Raw genomic sequence first — 19,324 nt, 5'->3', positions numbered from 1 at the left:
AGTGATACTTGGTTACTCTTATTTCCACCTTTTATGAACTAGACCAATACACTTTACAGAGATAGGATGGTAATTCAACAAATACCCCCAATGTGGCCAAAGTTCATTGACCTCACATGACCTTTGACCTTGATCATGTGACCTGAAACTTGCACAGGATATTCAATGATTCTTGATTACTCTTATGTCCAAGTTTCAAAAGTCAGATCAATAAACTTGCGAAGTTATGATGGTAATTCAACAGATACCCCCATTATGGCCAAAGTTCATTGACCTTTGATCTTGGTCATGTGACCTAAAATGTGCACAGGATGTTCAGTGATACTTGATTACTCTTATGTCCAAGTTTTATGAACTAGACCAACATACTTTTAAAGTTATGATGGTAATTCAACAAATACCCCCAATTCGGCCAAAGTTCATTGACCCTAAATGACCTTTGACCTTGGTCATTTGACGTGAAACTCATGCAGGATGTTTGGTGATACTTGATTAACCTTATGTCCAAGTTTAATGAACTAGGTCCATATATTTTCTAAGTTATGATGACATTTCAAAAACTTAACCTCAGATTAAGAGGTTGATTCCCCCAACATGGTCTAAGTTCATTGACCCTAAATGACCTTTGACCTTGGTCATGTGACATGAAACTCTAATAGGATGTTCAGTAATACTTGATTAACCTTATGGCAAAGTTTCATGAACTAGGTCCATATACTTTCTAAGTAATGATGTCATTTCAAAAACTTAACCTCAGGTTAAGATTTGATGTTGACGCCGCAGCCGCCGTCGCCGCCGCCGTCGGAAAAGCGGCGCCTATAGTCTCACTCTGCTTTGCAGGTGAGACAAAAACGGCCCAAGTCCAATTTTTGGCAAAATTGAGTTAAATATGAGAAATTGTTCCTTATACAATTACGCATCTTGTGTATAAATGATAAATTTGAAATCGTCTAAGAAATGCCTTAAATAAATGAGGAAAATCTGGTATGAGTGTAAGAAAAGCCCAAGTCCAGGACTTAGGCTTTTCTTACATTCATATTATAGCACCCTTTCTCATTTCTTCTATTACTTTCTACAGAAGTCTACCATGTATATGAATGTAATGACCCAAGTCCATATTATTCTAAAAATGACCCATGTCCACCACCCACAAGTTCCATGAATATAAATAAAATGTTCATAAAAAATGTACACTTAAATTTGTTTTATGATGTTATCTGATGTCTTTTTGGCCATATATACCTTAATTGCCCAATTTTAAAAAATGTCAATTTTTTAAAGTTTTTTCTTGAAATGACCTCCAACGGACTTGGAACTTTTTTGTATTCATATACTCAATTCTTTAAGCATGGGGTAGGGTTTTGAGCCCTTAAGATCTGTAGGATTTTGGCATGGGAAGCCAGTAAAATAAGTAACACCCTAAATTAAGTTAGAGTGCCATTTGCCTGGACCTCAAGGACTTACTTACCCACACAGGACCCTTATTCAGGATTGTTTGGAAAAGTTCATAAAAAAAATCTCCAGTATTACATTGCACAAATATACATGCAATTAAACAAAATTACATACAATTACATAATTAGTACAAGAGTTAGTCAATAATGGTAACCAAGTACAGGGTAGTATTGTAATAACTAGATTGTAAAATATCACAGCAACATGTATGATATCACAATCATTCAAGAATCAAAAGTAAGAGTTATTCAAGATGATTCAAATATTTTCTATTCTAACAGCTATTGGTATACCATTCATAGACACAAATACTTGAATAATCCATATTCCTTGTTCGGAATCAATTCTACAAAAATGATTCAAAACCAATTCAGTATTTTCACATAAATATTTTCCAATGCAATAGACTTTTTTATAAGTTTCAAAATCAAATTTTTAAACAAGTATTCAATTTCTGCAGCAAACCTTTACAGATTGCTGTCAAGTACAAAGCTGGAATGAATAGATATTTCAGAGAAGGCATTTAAATTCAAGTTATATATTTGTTAGATATGAAATATATAAGAAAAAAATATATATACCATTAATTACAAAAATACAATATTTTGCTTCATATAATTAATTTCAGCTCACCTCCCTTTCAACTCTCACATAATTTTCATGGTATTCACAGTCTTTTTGTGAAAGCTTCAAACCTGCATGTAAGTATAGAATCAAATTATGGAAAATTATGACATATCATTTTTACACCTGTATGTACACGAAAACAACTTAAAAATGAAAATCCATATTTTATTGTTTGAAATAGACATGAAATGAAATACTCTGAAAATTAAGGCCATATATACATGATACAATAGTAGTAATTCCAAGGAAATTTGATTACAGGCGTGGGGGGAGGAGGCAAGATGACCTTTAGAAGGTTAACATCATTTTTCTTGTCAACTGAACAACACGGTTAGGGTTATATGATTGAGACCTCTTTTTATTATACTCTACTTTCCTACACTCTAAAAATAAATCAGTCAAAAATGACTAGGTAATAGGGTCAGCTGGGTGCAAGTGTTACTCTAGTCATGTTTGACTATTTTCTAGTCAAATGTTACTAGACCAGAGTTATTTCTGACTGGAATATAATTCAGAAGTGTGACTAGACATATCAGTTTCACCAAGCTGACTAGTGGTCTAGTCAATTTGATTGAGTTGTTTTTAGAGTTTACATCTTCCCTTTTTTTCCTCTCTTTCTTTTCTTTTGTTTTAACTCTACTTGAAAAATTATGACGGGGGTGCTTTTTGTTCTATGACATGTGTCGTAGAATAAGGAGATCCCCCCCAAGTTAGTAAAAAAATATTCGCAATAATAATAGTTAAAGGGGAATCCAGCCTTGGTCATAAACTGCTGTGTTGTAAAGAGGAGAAATAAATAAAACATAATGGTGAAAGCTTGAAAGAAGAAAGATATGGCTGTATTAAAATTGAGATCCCTAAGACTATGTAGAGTAAATTATGACATGGGGCAAGGACAACTTTCTTATAGGCCATATTCTTTATCATCATGGATTTCAGGTTTTCTACAAAATACCCATTCCCTTGGGGCAGTAATCTAAATATAACCCAGGTAGTACTTGTATTTTGTTTATGTCCTCATGAAAGAAAAATAAAATTTGAAGTAAAACTTTTGAAAAAAAATGAAATTTGAGCCATTTTATGTATTGGAGTACAAGGAAAAGAAGTACTTTCCTTACGTCGCTGTGACATCACATATGCGGCCAATTTGAAATCCCCATGGGCAAAGAGATCATAAGTTTTTTTATAAATTTTAACAATTCATATTCCTCTTGCATAGTTCAAACCTTCACCTATGTAGGCCTACTTAACTGATTTTTTCCCTTCTAAAACTAGTTTATATTTGGGTTAGAATCCCCTTAAATAAAAGTGCCAAGGCTAGCATCAAGACAATATTTATCAGTAGGACTGACGACACATTTGGTTGGTGCACTTACTGTTTTCTAGATTACAGAGGAATTCAATCACAATATGAGGAAGATTTAGTTTACACCGATCCCTCCTTTCCATTCTCCTCTTCTGGTCTGTAATATCCAACGTCATGTCTAAGTTTGTCCATGATCTTGTGGATGGCTAAGGTTTCTGACCAAGTCAGGAGGGGATGCTCTGTCCTTCCTTAAGACAATGGAAATTAGAAAATCAATTTAATTTTTAACTGACCAAGATCAATTATAATATTCATTAAAACAGTTTAAACCAACATTTCAAATGGCACAATTTATTACCCTAGCTTAAGCATGGGTACCCAGATTGGGTGCTCGAGCATTCAAGGAAATTACAACACCTGGGTAGATAGTGGCAAATGTTGATAAATGACTTGACAAAGTACTGTTATTGATATTGTTTATATTCTCTAAAAGACCTCCAAATGGAACGAATATCAAATTTAAGAGCCCACACTCTCAAACTGAGTTTTTAACTCGAACGAGGCCCACTCTGCCCTAAAACTGAGTTTCATAAAGACATCAAACTGTCATACAGATAGCAATGAAAGTTTCTCTGAATCCATTTAATTTTACATGTTTACATAATACATTTAGGAATTGTCATTCCTCATTATACCCCAATGACTGGGGTCACAGCAATGTAAACAATCACTTACAGACATATTACTGATTAATTAATGTGGGATAGCATCATTATTACCATTATAAGTAAAATATCGAGATAAATTTTGAAAATAGATAGAATACTGCCAAAGTCAAGTAGTCCATTCCATTACTGGATAAGAATTGATGAAAATATGGCAGACCAAAGAGGAATAAGGGTAATAGGGAGAGAAGAAAGAAACGAAAAAGAGGAACAAAAAAATGGTATCCTTCAAGATTCTTCTGCTGGTCTTTAAAGTAGTCCATGACAGAGCCTGCTTCAGTGTATGTAAAGGAATGCCTTTTGCTTAATTCTCATTCAAGACACACTCATCTTTCATCGTCAGAGACTATTACTGCACCACGTATCTACAAATTAGCTAGCAGTGCAGCTTTTTCCTCTACTACTCCAAGGCTGTGGAATGAACTCCCTCCTCTCCTTAAATTGTCACCATCATTGGACCAATTCGAACGAAATTTGGAAGACCTACCTTTTCTGATATCCTGATCATGTTGAAGGTTTTTTTTTTTTTTTACGGTAAACATCATGTATGTAGTCCGGAAAAGGACTGTTATTCTTTCTTGATTGTATGTTAGCCCCTATGCTGACCAGGGATAATATCTCCAAGCCCTTTGTATCTCATGGCAAAAAGGTGTTGTGGAAATATCATCATTTCCTTTCAAACTCACAAAATTCAACCAATTGACCTACCACTTTTTTTTAATTTGGTAAAAGATTAATCACAGGTTTAACCCAAGTTAAATTCTTCTTGTTTTTATTCAACATCCATGTTTTTATTTCTCTTCACAATACAATGAAGGTTAGTTTATTTACATGACCTTTGACCTTGATCATGTGACCTGAAACTCACACAGGATGTTCAGTGATACTTGATTACTCTTATGTACAAGTTTCATGAATCAGATCCATAAACTTTCAAAGTTATGATGGTAATTCAACAGATACACCCAATTCGGCCAAAGTTCATTGACCTTTGACCTTGGTCATGTGACCTGAAACGCGCACAGGATGTTCAGTGATACTTGATTAACCTTATGTCCAAGTTTCATGAACTAGGTCCATATATTTTCTAAGTTATGATGACATTTCAAAAACTTAACCTCAGGTTAAGATTTCGATGTTGATTCCTGCAACATGGTCTAAGTTCATTGACCCTAAATGACCTTTGACCTTGGTCATGTGACATGAAACTCTAATAGGATGTTCAGTAATACTTGATTAACCTTATGGCCAAGTTTCATTAACTAGGTCCATATACTTTCTAAGTTATGACGTCATTTCAAAAACTTAACCTCAGGTTAAGATTTGATGTTGACGCGTCGCCGTCGGAAAAGCAGCGCCTATAGTCTCAATCTGCTTCGCAGGTGAGACAAAAATTGTGTTAAAAGTACCTTCATCTATTGCTTCCTTGACTGCATTTGCTTGGTATTGAAACCCAACGGATCCAGGGTAATTGAAAGATCGTTCAGAGGTAGGGAGAGGGAAATCAAAGACTTCTTTTTCAAACATGCCTGGTGCAGGAAACCCTCGGACTAACTCCACTTTACTGAGGGCGTGGAAGCTGTCTGTTAACTGAAAGAAAAGAAATACAGCAAATATCCTGAATTATCTTCTTGATATTTGGCCTTGTGAATACTGCTGCCTTTAAAGAAAACCTCCCACAATAATAAAGCCAAACACTTCAAGTATCTTAAATTTTTTCAGCACTTTGACCACTAATTTCAATTGCATAAAACCACATACATACTTAATAGGATGTGTGTGACATCGTCAGCTCACTCATCAGCACACCATTGCAGAACTTGAGAATTACCAACCCTGTTATACTACATCAGGGGTGTGTTTAACAAAGATTTAATTTAAGTATGACCTAGAGTCGCACTTAAATACAGAGTTGCGTACGGTATGAAAGTGCACTACTACGTATTTATCAATAAGATCTTACGTTGTATATCATGTATGCGTCGGCGTATAAGTGTGACTTAAGACATAGTTAAATGTTTGTGAAACACCCCCACTGATACTAAAATTACAAGGGTTGTGCTTATTCTAAATAAATGTCTTTAAATCAGTAGCATACCAAGGATTTTCCACGGGGGGGGGGGGCAAAAAGGTCAGGGCGAGGCAGGGATATGTCCTCTAATTGTTACTATGTTATGTTTATGTTGTATTATTTTTTCTCATGTTTCTTTGTTTTTGATGATGATCCTTAAATTTCAGGATTTTATATCAATAAACTTTTGAATTGAATTGAATTGCATGGGCTGCGACTCGTCAGTGCTTTAAATCAATTATATTGGGAGTCTTTGGGATACACTTAATCAAGTACAACTTACATTTATTCTCCCTGTGGTGCCGACAATACTGGCGACATTGTTACTGTCGGCTGCAATACTGGTTACCATGGTAGCGATCTTGTGGTCCGGATACTTCAAGGTGATACCGCAAATCTCATCAACACCTACAATACAATAAAATAGCAGAATTTATATAGCCCTCTTCATATTGACTGTATCACATTGTTTTACAAAGAAGCAATATTCCTAGAATATTATGAAAGACAATTCAGTATTGAACCCTTACCAAGCCTCAGACTCTAGTCATAACTTTTCATGTCACTGGCTCGTATTCTGAACTCGGGTTTAAATTAAACCCTGGTTTAACTATGGAGAGCCAATTGGGGTACAAATCCCTAACAGTACACATCCAATTTTTTAACTCACATGACGCCAAAATTGTCTCCGAATGATAACTTAAGTATTTTTCTTCATTATGAAAGCAAAAGGAAACAGAATAGTAAATATAATGAATATACAATTTAAGCAGAATTTTTTAGTTTTTGGCTTCCCATAATTTTAGACCATATGGTTCAAGTTAAAACTGACTTCAGAATAGGGGCCATTTAATTTGGTTGGCCGATAGTAAACCTGTTTATAAAAAAATTGCATCCATCATTATAACAAGTCCTTATATTATGAAACAGGCCCCTAACGTGTCAAGTCTGTATGTACTCACCTGTTCGTGTCATGCCTCCAACCCCTTGAACCAAGGTTGGGTTTGGTCCTAATACCATGGTCACCAGTTGGATTGGGTAGATCCCTACATTATATAGGGCTCCATCACCCACACCTACATCAAGGGCAAATCACAATAATGACCTTTTTTAGAAAAAAATGCACACAATGAGACAAATACCTGTAATGCTTATAGCATTTTGTGGAGCGTTGTGGCCCAGTGGATTAGACTCTGGACTCTGAAACAGAAGGTCATGGGTTCAAATCCCAGCCATGGTGTTGTTTCCTTCAGCAAGAAATTAATCCACATTGTGTTGTACTCAATGGGTACCTGGCAGGAATTTATTCCTTGAAATGCTGAGCGTGTAAAAGCTGCTTGAGCTACAGCTAGGGTAATAATATCCAAGTCCTTTAGAAGCGCATAGAGACATTATGTGTTATGCGCTATACAAGAACTGAATATTCTTATCATTTTCATTTATTTCATGTATAAAAGAGTAGTATATGTCTTAATTTCCCTAGATGCCATGGGCGGGAATTGCACCCTGAACAAAGTGTTTATAATCATGGGTATTTGATAGTAGGTCAAATAATATTCAATGTGCCAAATTGGACAATGAAACAAATGATTTCCAAACTTTGGTTACCAATGTACTATTCTAGTCTATACTATGCCTTTCTTTCTTAGAATTTGAAAGCTTACGCAACACCTCCAGTCAAAGGTGTTGCTCATCCTAATGAAAAATTGGAAAGGTCATTTGGAAAAAGTCTTGGGGGTCTCAATTGTGAGCAGCCATAACTTCTTATTGCTTGTCCGATTTCCTTCAAACTTTCACCAATCTGTTTCAATTATTTTCACCTTTCCTACAGAACATTTTATGAACAAGGTTAAATTCCCCTTTCATCCCTCTTCACACGTCTTAGCCTCCCAGGAAAGTGTCACGCAGAGAAAAAGCATCCCCGATACACCCTTGGAAGCATATTATGTGAACGCTTACTTTTATCATGGCAGATTCCGCTACTAGTCCCATTCAAACAGAAATCCGCTGTGATGAATCTAACATCTCCAATCTCTCCATCTGAAAGTAGCTTTCTGATCTTGTCATATGCGGGGAAGAATCTGCTCCATAAACCCTATACATAATCAAATAAAAGAAGGCAAAATTGCTGTTAGTATGGTAATATGTATGGTCTGACTGTGACACCATATTATCTCATTCCAAAATCTTAAATCTTTAGGTTCCCCCCCCCCCCCTCCCATTCCCCCTTAATGATCACTTGGGGGCAGCTCTAAACTACAGAAGAGAATTAAGCATTTCATCATAATTATTGACACCTTTGAATGTTTATAAAATACCAATTTAAAATGAGAATACCACCATTTCCCAGATATGTTTTACATTGAGTGGTCGGGGGGGGGGGGGGGGGGGGTAATTCATAACACCGAAAGTTACTGCATACTATTCAGATAATGTTATTGTATTTCACTTTTCCCTTTTTTAAGCTTGCTCTCTTTTTTTTTCTTAGTCATGAAACTTTGGGGTGGGGGCCATGGCAACCCAAGCCTCCGCCCCCATCTGTACACCAGTGGCCGACTTCCAACAAAAGGAATAAAGCTTAGTAGCAATCGATCATGGGCTGATTTCAACGATTGATTCTTGTGTAAAATCAAACATAGAAATCAGCCTAAATTTCAATTTCTAAGCTTTATGGGGTCCTTTTTTTAGTTGATAAAATAAGATAACTTCTATAACTTACCTCCATGAAAAACACACCATTCTGTCTTGCAACATCAATTGCTTCACCAACTTCTTTAGAATGTACACCAAGGGGCTTTTCACACAGGACATGTTTCTTGGCATTCAGGAACAGCTTGCAAAGAGGGATATGAGCAATGTTAACGCTCCCAATGTACACGATATCTGTAAAAGAGCATAAAAATATCAGTAATCAATTTTAAATGCTTGCCTTCAAGTAGGCCTACAATGTGCCCAGTTGGTAAAACAAGCAAGGTGAGCAAGGCTCTGTCTTGGTAGACAAGAATAACCGTCGTTTCTGGGGATTTATTTAACAATTTCTGACATTTTACTATCATCCCTATTGGTGTATTCGTGAGTGGAGCCAAGGCAGTTCAGCGTAACAACCAAAATACAGAGACTGGAGCTTAATCTGTCTCCATCAATTCCAAGCAAATAATGATTGAGCTTTTCAGTTATTTAATTAGAAGTCAAAGATTGTCTTAGAACATCCAGAGGTGCAGGTAAATAAAAATATATGAAAAAGGCTGAAGAGTGTTGAAAAAGCTGAAATTGAAAGAGGAAAGCTGAAATAAGGTTAGGCCTAACTTTTAGCTCTAAATAAAAAAAAACAACAACGTAAATAATAAAAAGCTGAAGTTAGACAGCTCTTTACATGATATGTGTAAAATTTCACTTTTAACAAATTTAAGAGGGAAAAAGTGGAAAATAAATCAGTCCTTACAAGTGACTTAAAATTTTAAATGGAGTATTTACTTAAATTACCTCCCCATATATGATATAGGATAAATATATTGATGTAGAAGATTAAACATTGGCTTGTATTTGTAACTTAAACCTAACTGAAACTCTCTATCTTATTACGACTATATATGTAACTCTCTATCTTTACTTACATGGCTTATCTCAAGTTAATTTAGTTTACTCCCCCTATATGTTATTCCATTTTCACGTATTGAATACATAAATTGAATAACACATGAACATATGGCACGTAATTGCTTAGACCAAAAGCTTCAGTCTCTGTATTTTGGTTGTTCCGCTGAACTGCGTTGGCTCCACTCACCATACATAGACTGAAGTGGTTGGGGGTCCATAGCTACAGACAACGTATAGTGAACTAGCATTTTATAGATCGCGATTTAAATACTGTTTTTTGAGCGAAATTTAATGATATACATTCAGGGAAATACAATAATTTAAGTAATTGTGTGGTAAAATAATAGGAATATTGGTTATGGGATTAACCTGTTGGGAAGGAAGGAAAGGGGGTTAACAGGAGGGAAGTATCAGTGATACTTACCAAGAAAGTGATGGTGCAGGGCACGTTGAAAATAACCGAAAGCACGGTGAAAACAATAATGCAGGTAGAACCAAAAAGCAGGCCAAAGAAACTAGTAGACAATTGCTGTGGTGATATTACTGGGATGTGATGTATTCCTGGTGTAGATGTAATATATAGTAGCTTGTTGTAGATAACCTCGAAGAGCGAAAGGGCGAAGCAAAGGTTGTTGTGTTGTGTTCACAGACGTCCTCGTCTCGCTATGTCGACTCTTCAAGTGATGATTAGATCCCTTGGCTGGCCTGACAATGCAGCCTTGCTGAGTTGTGCACCCAAGCATGGATGGATGCACAGGGCTTTGGGTCTATTGTTGTGTGCACACAGCCTCTAGCCCATATAGTAATGTATATTCTATGCTCCAACCAAGGAGGTTGTTGCTCTAACCCATCCCACAGTACTACATGTATGTAGGGAGCAGTCGCGCGTGCCCCAGACTGTGGTACATTTTACCACACTCCCCCCGACTTTAGAACATCGTTACTTCCCTTATTTTTGGACTGTTGTCGTCCGGCCATATGTCATATGTACACATGTGGATCTAAGCAGTCCTCAGTGAAAGGAGGGAACGATAAATGTTAATCCACTGCCGCTCTCAGAAATTTGCAAGAAACTGTCTGGAGTCGCAAGGGTCAGAGGATGAACATGCCATTTAGTCGGTATATTTATATGCCCAAATTTATTTTAAATAAAACAACTATCCAACTTCTCAGGTAAAAGGTCAAGGGGGGACTTATCAATGTGACTTTTGGATACAAGTATTTTAATCAAACAAACGCTGCCACATGATAAACTTGATGCTAATACCGAGACTACAAGAGGGATTTCTAAAGTTTTGCAAAAATATATTAATATCAAAATGGACTGCCAGAAGAGCTAAGGTCAAGCCTTACGCCCACAAGGGAAATGGACAACCAGAAGAGCTAAGGTCAAGCCTTACGCCCGCAAGGGAAATGGACTACCAGAAGAGCGAAGGTCAAACCTTATGCCCGCAAGGGAAAGGAGAATACATGAATGCATATATTCATTGAAATGCTTATGAAGACTTTGTTGGTGGTTATCATCCCACAAGTCAAGATCTAGAAATCTTTACTCCTGTAAGGGAATGACACCTGAACCATTGTCTACAGAAGCCGATATGTACATTTTCCCTTTAAACCAGAAAAAGGTTAAGCTTTTTGAGCAGATGGTTAATGGTGTAGCTCATCAATGTGAATTTATGAAAGGATCCTTTAATTGATTATTGAACCCTTCACTTGACAAGCTTAACCTCATCCAGAAATACTGGAATTTCTAAAATTTGTAATTGTACATATGAACGCATGCTTGCAGCAGCAAGAAAAATAGTTGACCCAAAGGTTTGACAAAATTTCTATAAACTTTGTTTTACTCTTAACCCCTTCCATAAAGATAAATTCTTAGACTTGTAAGGATTTGGGGCTTGATTATTATTACTGAATACAAATCTCAATTTCTGAGGCTAGTCCTTGGGCAGGATTTGGTCTGGAGTCCTTTGATGGATCTCCGCCCTTATTGCCAAGAGACGAGCAATCATATTCAGGAGAATCTGTTAATATTTGTCATCTATCCAGTAAAAGAGAACCTTATTGAACTCTATCAATTTGCTTGGTTTTAACGATGTTTATATCTTCCTTGCAGAAATCTATAAGTTAACAGATTCCCAAGGAGGGTGTAACCAGAATAAAGAAAAACACATTCTGGTTGTTGTGAAGTTTAAAAATGAATAGCTCTGCACAATGATGAAGTCTGAAAGTCATAAAATTCAAGACCTCACACATGTAAACTGCATTAAATAATCCCAGGAATATTGTGCCCCAAATGTTGGTAGCATTATATTTTTCACCTGATTTGTAAAGTACTGAAACATTTTGGAAGCAATGGACTGGAAACTAATCTGCTCAAGGTAAAGTTCTATTCATTTACTAATTTAAGAAAAGACCACAAATTAATCTCCCATCTATCAAAAAGATATAGATTGAAATTATTGACAAGTGTTTACATTTGTGTAATTCTTGTCTCCAATTACATAAAAATATCAAAACAGTGTCAGCTTTTCAAGTTAATTAATGATTCATAGCATAATGATAAATAATATTTCCCATTATTTTAAGTGACTTTATGTCAATGTTAAAGAAGAATTGTATTCAATGGTGTCAATGACATTCTGAGTGATAGTAAAAATGTCAGACTTTAGAAAATGTCAATTTTGCAGCTACTCAACAAAGACATTGTTATTCATCAGCACAAAAAATATTCCAAGGTAACTATTTTGACCATGGACAAGCACATGGGAAATAGCAAGTACTCTCAAAATAAATATGTGCTGAATAAACCAACTGAATTGGAACTCCCTAGTAACACCCCTGATTAACAATTAAGATTAATTCAGACAAACTTGTCTGAACAATTTAGATATAAATAACACCCAGCCCTGGAAGATTCTTAGAGAAAGAATGCAAATTACATAACGCATTGCCCTGGAAGAGGAATTACTCCAAAGGTGAACTATTTACAATGTTTTCACCTATAGTCTGAAAAGTTTGTGTCACCCTTAAAGAGTTTAATAGATTGCCCTACTTTCTACAGACAATAGCAATTCCAACCTATTATGTACGGTATGTTCTGCAATCACGGTTGAAGACAACATATTTGGGCGTTTCTCAAGTCTGCTCTCAAATATTCAGAGGGTCTGCTTAAGAAACTAAACAAAAGAAATACATTTGTATTATTTGATTGAAATTGATCAATAGCTTATTTTCGGAGGCTTTCTGCAAATCCTCCAACTGACTGAAGAACCCTTGATCAATGGAAATAGCTTTCTATAGAAAGCACTTAAAGAAATTATCTAAAGCATCTGCTTAATTAATAGGGGAGTAGTTTTGTATAAAAGCTTTGAACACAATGGCCTAAGGAATCTAGTTACAAACATTATCAATTGAAATAACTTTGAATCATTTGAATTCAAAAGCATTTTACCCCGTTTGATAAAACCTAAAAGAGTGCTGTATGTAATATGCGCATGTTAAGCCTGGATAGAAGAAACCTAACTTCCAAAGCATTCCTAAATATAATTATTTTAACTTTAAAGGGATAAAGTAACAATGTTCACAGACATGGGTTTATTATAAATCAATAAATAATATTTAATGAAATTTTCATTATTCCCTACCCCCTCCTTTTTATTTATTTTAGGTTTAAGTGAACCCAGAGTTCTTGGGTTTCGTTCCCCTGGAACTGATATTTGGGGGTTGTGTTCTCAACACTTTGAGTTAATTGTGTTCGAGACACCTGTGCAAATGACGAGTGTAGGATTTTGATTCCTAATCACAAATGAAAGACTATCTTCAGATTTGGATATTTAGAACACCATGCTTTTGAATCTAAATCAATTTTGGTACAAAATATGAATACCAAGCAATAGGTGTAAATTCCCAAGTCAAAAATTGAACAAAATCAAAGAATACAAGACAAGTTGTCTCTGAGTAATAAATACACAAAGAATGTTAAGAGAATTCTCTTCAGTGAATACCTTATCAAATTTGAGCAAATTAATAACAAGGTATTTTCAAATTATAGTAAAGGAAAATCATCAATGCCAAAATACAATTTCTTGAAAGTATGCAGGCAAAACTATTTTACACAATTCCATGGTGGTACCAAGGTTGTACCGTACAACCTAAAGGGATAGCAACGGTGATCTCGCGCAAAACCAAAATGTATTGAAGGGGAATTCCGCCTGAGATCTAGATGCCAAGTGACTGCAGCATTATCACCATAGATTGTATGGTTCTGTGGGTTAGGATTTAATCCTAACAAATTCAACCTGCTCTTACATTGACTTTCATCAAACACTTCTGACATGGATTGAAAGACAATTTCTGAAGTATCAGAAATGTCATCAGAGTTGACAGTCTTATTATTTACAGTGTTAGCTCTCAACTCTGTTTTGGCTTGAGTGGCTTCTCTTTCTACCACTTTAGGACTTAAAAATAAAGGATCAGAAATAATATCTTCACACTGCTCCTTTGCAGATTCAGAAATAATAGAAGTATTAACAAATAAGGATGGACCCTTACTAGAAAATGAGGAAACACCTTCATCTAATTTGTTACTGAAATCAAACTTCCCCCTTACTGTTGAAGTCAGTCCCTGGTCAGGTATGGATTGGGAGCCCTCAGTTTCAAAAGTTGTGGTCAAAGCCACTTCTGATTCAACTTTCGGGTCAGAATCCTCCCCACTGGATTGGGAGCCCTCAGTTTCAAAAGCTGTGGTCAAAGCCACATTTATTTCAACTGTTGGGTCAAAGCCCTCCCCATTGGATTGGGAGCCCTCAGTTTCAAGAGCTGTGGTCAAAGCCACATTTATTTCAACTGTTGGGTCAAAGCCCTCCCCATTGCCAGAGATCAGACTACCAGACTTGGGTGGATCTGATTTCTTTTTGGAACCCTGGCCTGTTATTGGGGTTGAAGGTCGGCCTCTATCTTCAACCCTTCCCAGTTTGGGTAATTATTAGATTTTGAACGTTTACATGAAGCAAGGGTACTAATGAGATTGTCTAACTTGTTATTAATACAGGCCATCTCAGCCTTCCATTGAGACTTTCCAACTCCATCAGAGTCCCTTGAATTATAGTTACATGACTTTGGGGTAGAATCCCGCAAAATATCAGGGGTAGCCTGAACTGGACATTGTGTTCTGGGGTTGGGAAAATAATGTGAAGAAAATTGGCTATAAACAAAAGCAGGATGCCCTCGGTGAGTTTGGACATTTTTAGGGTATGTATTAGGTGAATCGTTTCCAAACCTATGTCCCAATTCAAAAACTAAATCAAAGTAATCAATTCTGGGGTTGCTTTCAAATATAGCTGCACAAAATTCAGCAGCTTGCCCCTGCAAACACAAATTATTGATTCTCTGCCTGGCGGTCCAACCTGCTTTATCGGCATACCGAGAAAATTGTTGAAGAAAAACTTTCCAACTACCATTAATGCCATCATAAATTGGTTTGTCTAAAACAGAAACTTTTTCTTTATTAAACCAAGTGGAAGAGGTCTGCCATTGACTTCTAGAAAACATGTGGTATCCTCCACAGTTTGATCAAAAGTATTTCAAACAACCATATTTCAAAAACATGAAACCCAATTGGACCTATTAACAGAAAATTCTTTGCAAATTTGCTTAGTTCAAAGATTTAAACCAATCACAGTGAAGGAATATAAGTAGAATATAAAATTCCAGGCTAAAAATACCTTCCTGCTAAATTGCATTCAGCGCAGAACAATGTCAAATTCGATGATAATGTGGAATTCCAAGCAGAAATCAAAATTCCTAATCCCACCTTGAGATTTCATAGCAAGACAATATACCGAAGAATATCAAATATCCTGATTTTGATTCCTAAAATCAAGCTATCTTTTTTTATTATTAAACAAGGAACTTCCTTGGAAAATGGCTGAAAATAAGTATCCACTTATTTCATTTTAATCCAGAAAACAATAATTATTTCAAATTGGAAAATGTGGTGACTATACAATTTTCAACAAACTATTGAACTAATGCTCAGCCAAACAAGTGAAATAAAACAAGCACAATGCAGCTTGGTTCATTCACTAACTGAGCCACGCCCAAGGCAAATATTCACAAACAGAACACTGCAAAGAGCATGAAAATTCAGCATTCAGAATCACTCAAAAATTACACAAACAAAATATGGGAAAGAGACTAGAAAATCAAAGTTCCAAAATCTCGCAATTTTGCGCAATGTGGGAAATATAACAAAATTGATAGCTGGGATAATCTGGAGAATTTGATACAATTATCCCACTAAAATTGGACAGTAAAATTAGTACAAGTTTAAATCCAAAAAACAAATTGCGTATTAAATACAAGGATTGACTTATGCTTTGCAAAATGTCAAAGATACAAATTTATTTCTGGAGTCTCGCTCCCATGCAAGACAACAAGCATTCAGAAAAATAATCAGAATATCACTTTAATATCACAACTCACAAGCAATAACAAATAAAGAGCACAATGTATTTTCGATCTTTTAAACACACTCCAATATCTACCCCCTTCCAAAAATTTATGAAGGAAGCAGAACACTCCTAAACACACTCCAAATAAACGAAAAGAACGAACTGAAATCTAATGGGATGCCAATTCGCGCAAAGTAAGATTCGCAACGCCACTGTGGTAATTATTAAAAGGAATGATGGGTATAGGATTTCCTGGTGGGAAGGAAGGAAAGGGGGTTAACAGGAAGGAAAGTATCAGTGATACTTACCAAGAAAGTGATGGTGCAGGGCACGTTGAAAATAACCGAAAGCACGGTGAAAACAATAATGCAGGTAGAACCAAAAAGCAGGCCAAAGAAACTAGTAGACAATTGCTGTGGTGATATTACTGGGATGTGATGTATTCCTGGTGTAGATGTAATATATAGTAGCTTGTTGTAGATAACCTCGAAGAGCGAAAGGGCGAAGCAAAGGTTGTTGTGTTGTGTTCACAGACGTCCTCGTCTCGCTATGTCGACTCTTCAAGTGATGATTAGATCCCTTGGCTGGCCTGACAATGCAGCCTTGCTGAGTTGTGCACCCAAGCATGGATGGATGCACAGGGCTTTGGGTCTATTGTTGTGTGCACACAGCCTCTAGCCCATATAGTAATGTATATTCTATGCTCCAACCAAGGAGGTTGTTGCTCTAACCCATCCCACAGTACTACATGTATGTAGGGAGCAGTCGCGCGTGCCCCAGACTGTGGTACATTTTACCACAATTGCATACCTTGGACCGGATTTATTGGAAAAAAATCCACTGGATGATTGAGAAATCTGTCATGTAAGCCATTTTCTCCTGACCTGACGGTTTATCTTGCCAGTTGCCATCTTGAATGACGTCATTATCGTTAATATCTTGATATATTGCGATTATAACTATTATCGTTTGTCTTCGTGAGTGTATCGTATCGTATTATTGCCTTGTAGGTGTGCTGGTGGAATGCAATATCGATATCACATTCGTACATTGTTGACGCCCTCTCCGTTCGTTTGTAAATATTTCATAGTTTGGCTGCCATTTTGACCTGTTTTCCTGTGTCGTACCCAACTAAACATCGGTAAAGTATAATTTTCATGCATTTTCATCTATATCGTTTAAAGAATGTTAAAATAGAATAATTAACTATTTTGAATTTGTATTTTACATATCCTTAGATTGTAACCTCGATGTGTTATAGAACCTCAAACTTTGGACTCTGGTCGGACAAAGGTGCTGGTGTTATAACAAATGGGAGCCCACAAGGACACTTTACCGTCGGTGAATGGGGATTACAGTAAAATGTCAGAAATTGTTGAATAATTAAATCCCCAGAATTGCAGAAACGACGGTTATTCCTGTCTAGTAATTGCTGTAAACAGTTTTTTCTAATAAGACCAAAATAAATCACTCATAAAAGGATTACTCGTCATGGTCATAATACACATAGCATATTTCTGTTTTGAAATGGTCGTGCCTATTTTTTTTCTTGTAAATACATGCATGCATATATGCATACACAAGAGCATGGGATGTGCTCTGAATTTGAACCCGGGAGTTCCCCCAGCGAAGCTTACCAACATTGGGGTCAGCGGCGAGAGAGTCGTAGCTTCCATAGCTCGATTTTGCTCCTACTTTTTCAGCTAATTCTTCTGCTCTTTCCAGAGACCGTGATGCGATCGCCTGGATTGCATGGTCCTTTAGGTCACAAATAGCGTTTGAAAAGTCTTGAGCAATTTTTCCTGCTGTGCAAATACCCCATCTAAGTTTCCCCATTTTAGTCAAAAAGTACCGAACTTCTAACTAAGTTCTACCTGCTGGGTGCGCGCGTAGAGTAGGCCTACACATTTTGCTCTGGGGAGCAAAATATAATTTCTTCCATAAATACAACGAATAATACAATAGACAATTTTGCATAGTTGTTATCAACTTTTAAAAAACATGAATTTATATGGAATATGTAAAATATTCAAAAATATGTTCTAAATTAATAATATTCAATACTGCCTAATAAGAAATAAATGTAATATAGAGTCTGGATGAAAAACAACTCGATTGTTTACATTTTGAGTCACATGCACGTGTTTAGTTGTTCCCAGGTCAGGTGAAATTTCCCCAGGGGCCCGTTTCTCAACACATGGACAAGTTAGTCATATCTTTATCCACCAACCACGGAGTTAGTTCCAATCTTTAAACCTGTTTCTCGAAAGGCTTCCTAACTAGAATACCTTGATATCGATACTATCGGTAAAAAGAGCAGACGAGACGTAGCCTTAGTCACAAATATCATAATTTTCAAAATTAAAAAATATGACAAAATTGCAAATATTGTGATAAATTGGACAATAAATCTTTTCAAAATAATAGCACACGTGAATTATGCATCATACATACTTAGACAATGAAGACTGGAGCATTCAATCGCAGAGAAAATTAAATTATGAATAATTCATTTCATGACTAAAAATCACTTGTGGACGATGAGATGGGTACCCCCGGGATATCCAATCTTAATAGTTTACGAAAGTAAACCCTATAATGGTTTTCTTTGTAAAATGATGATAATTATACGGTATTTTATGATTCTAAACGTCATCAAAATATAGTTTAACAAAAAAATTTTAATTATTGATACTGAAACATGCGATAAATGACAAATTATATGCATAAATTAGAGATAGAATTTATCCAATTGTTAATAAGGGTCTCAAAACAACAAATACGAGTTCAGTTATGGATGGCCTGACGTGGTAGAACCTTTATCGATTAAATCATTTTACTATTTCAAAATGAATGGTTTGTGGCGTTTAACAACAGTTTTTGTAGTCTATTTGTATTGCAATTATCATTGAATGCATTATCCCACTTGTTTGGTGATGTAATTTCAATCTCTATGATTGATTACGTAAGATTATAATTTTAAAATTTCTAAGCACTTTTGCATGTCATAGTTTACCCACGTGATGCCACTACGTCATTAAGAAAGAAGTTAGGACAAGTTCGGAGGTGTCATAAATATTTAGTG

At 36.0% G+C, this 19,324-nt stretch overlaps 1 protein-coding gene across 1 annotated transcript; it reads right to left on the bottom strand.

Annotated features, from left to right (window-relative positions):
- Positions 1-3,453: 3,453 nt before the first annotated feature.
- LOC121405981 (trans-1,2-dihydrobenzene-1,2-diol dehydrogenase-like) lies at positions 3,454-18,098 on the bottom strand. Its single transcript, XM_041596975.1, has 7 exons — positions 17,877-18,098; positions 8,904-9,067; positions 8,144-8,279; positions 7,147-7,260; positions 6,468-6,592; positions 5,523-5,703; positions 3,454-3,636 (listed from the first exon to the last, which is right to left on the bottom strand). The coding sequence occupies exons 1-7, from the start codon at positions 18,073-18,075 to the stop codon at positions 3,509-3,511; spliced, it is 1,047 nt and encodes a 348-aa protein (XP_041452909.1). The 5' UTR covers positions 18,076-18,098; the 3' UTR covers positions 3,454-3,508.
- Positions 18,099-19,324: the final 1,226 nt, after the last annotated feature.

The sequence above is a fragment of the Lytechinus variegatus genome, chromosome 19 (assembly GCF_018143015.1).
Source record: "Lytechinus variegatus isolate NC3 chromosome 19, Lvar_3.0, whole genome shotgun sequence".
NCBI classification, from domain to species: Eukaryota; Metazoa; Echinodermata; class Echinoidea; order Temnopleuroida; family Toxopneustidae; genus Lytechinus; species Lytechinus variegatus.
The sequence above is the reverse complement of the archived record's forward strand: the minus strand, read 5'-3'. Positions and strand labels throughout refer to the sequence as shown.

Bases quoted from the DNA above. Each gene is read 5' to 3' on its own strand.
- LOC121405981 (XM_041596975.1), bottom strand. From the start codon at position 18,075: ATGGGGAAACTTAGATGGGGTATTTGCACAGCAGGAAAAATTGCTCAA. The intron at 9,068-17,876 runs GTAAGCTTCGCT...GCTCTTTTACAG, and splicing joins CGCCGCTGACCCCAATGTTG to ATATCGTGTACATTGGGAGC. The intron at 5,704-6,467 runs GTAAGTTGTACT...CTTTTCTTTCAG, and splicing joins GCACCACAGGGAGAATAAAT to TTAACAGACAGCTTCCACGC.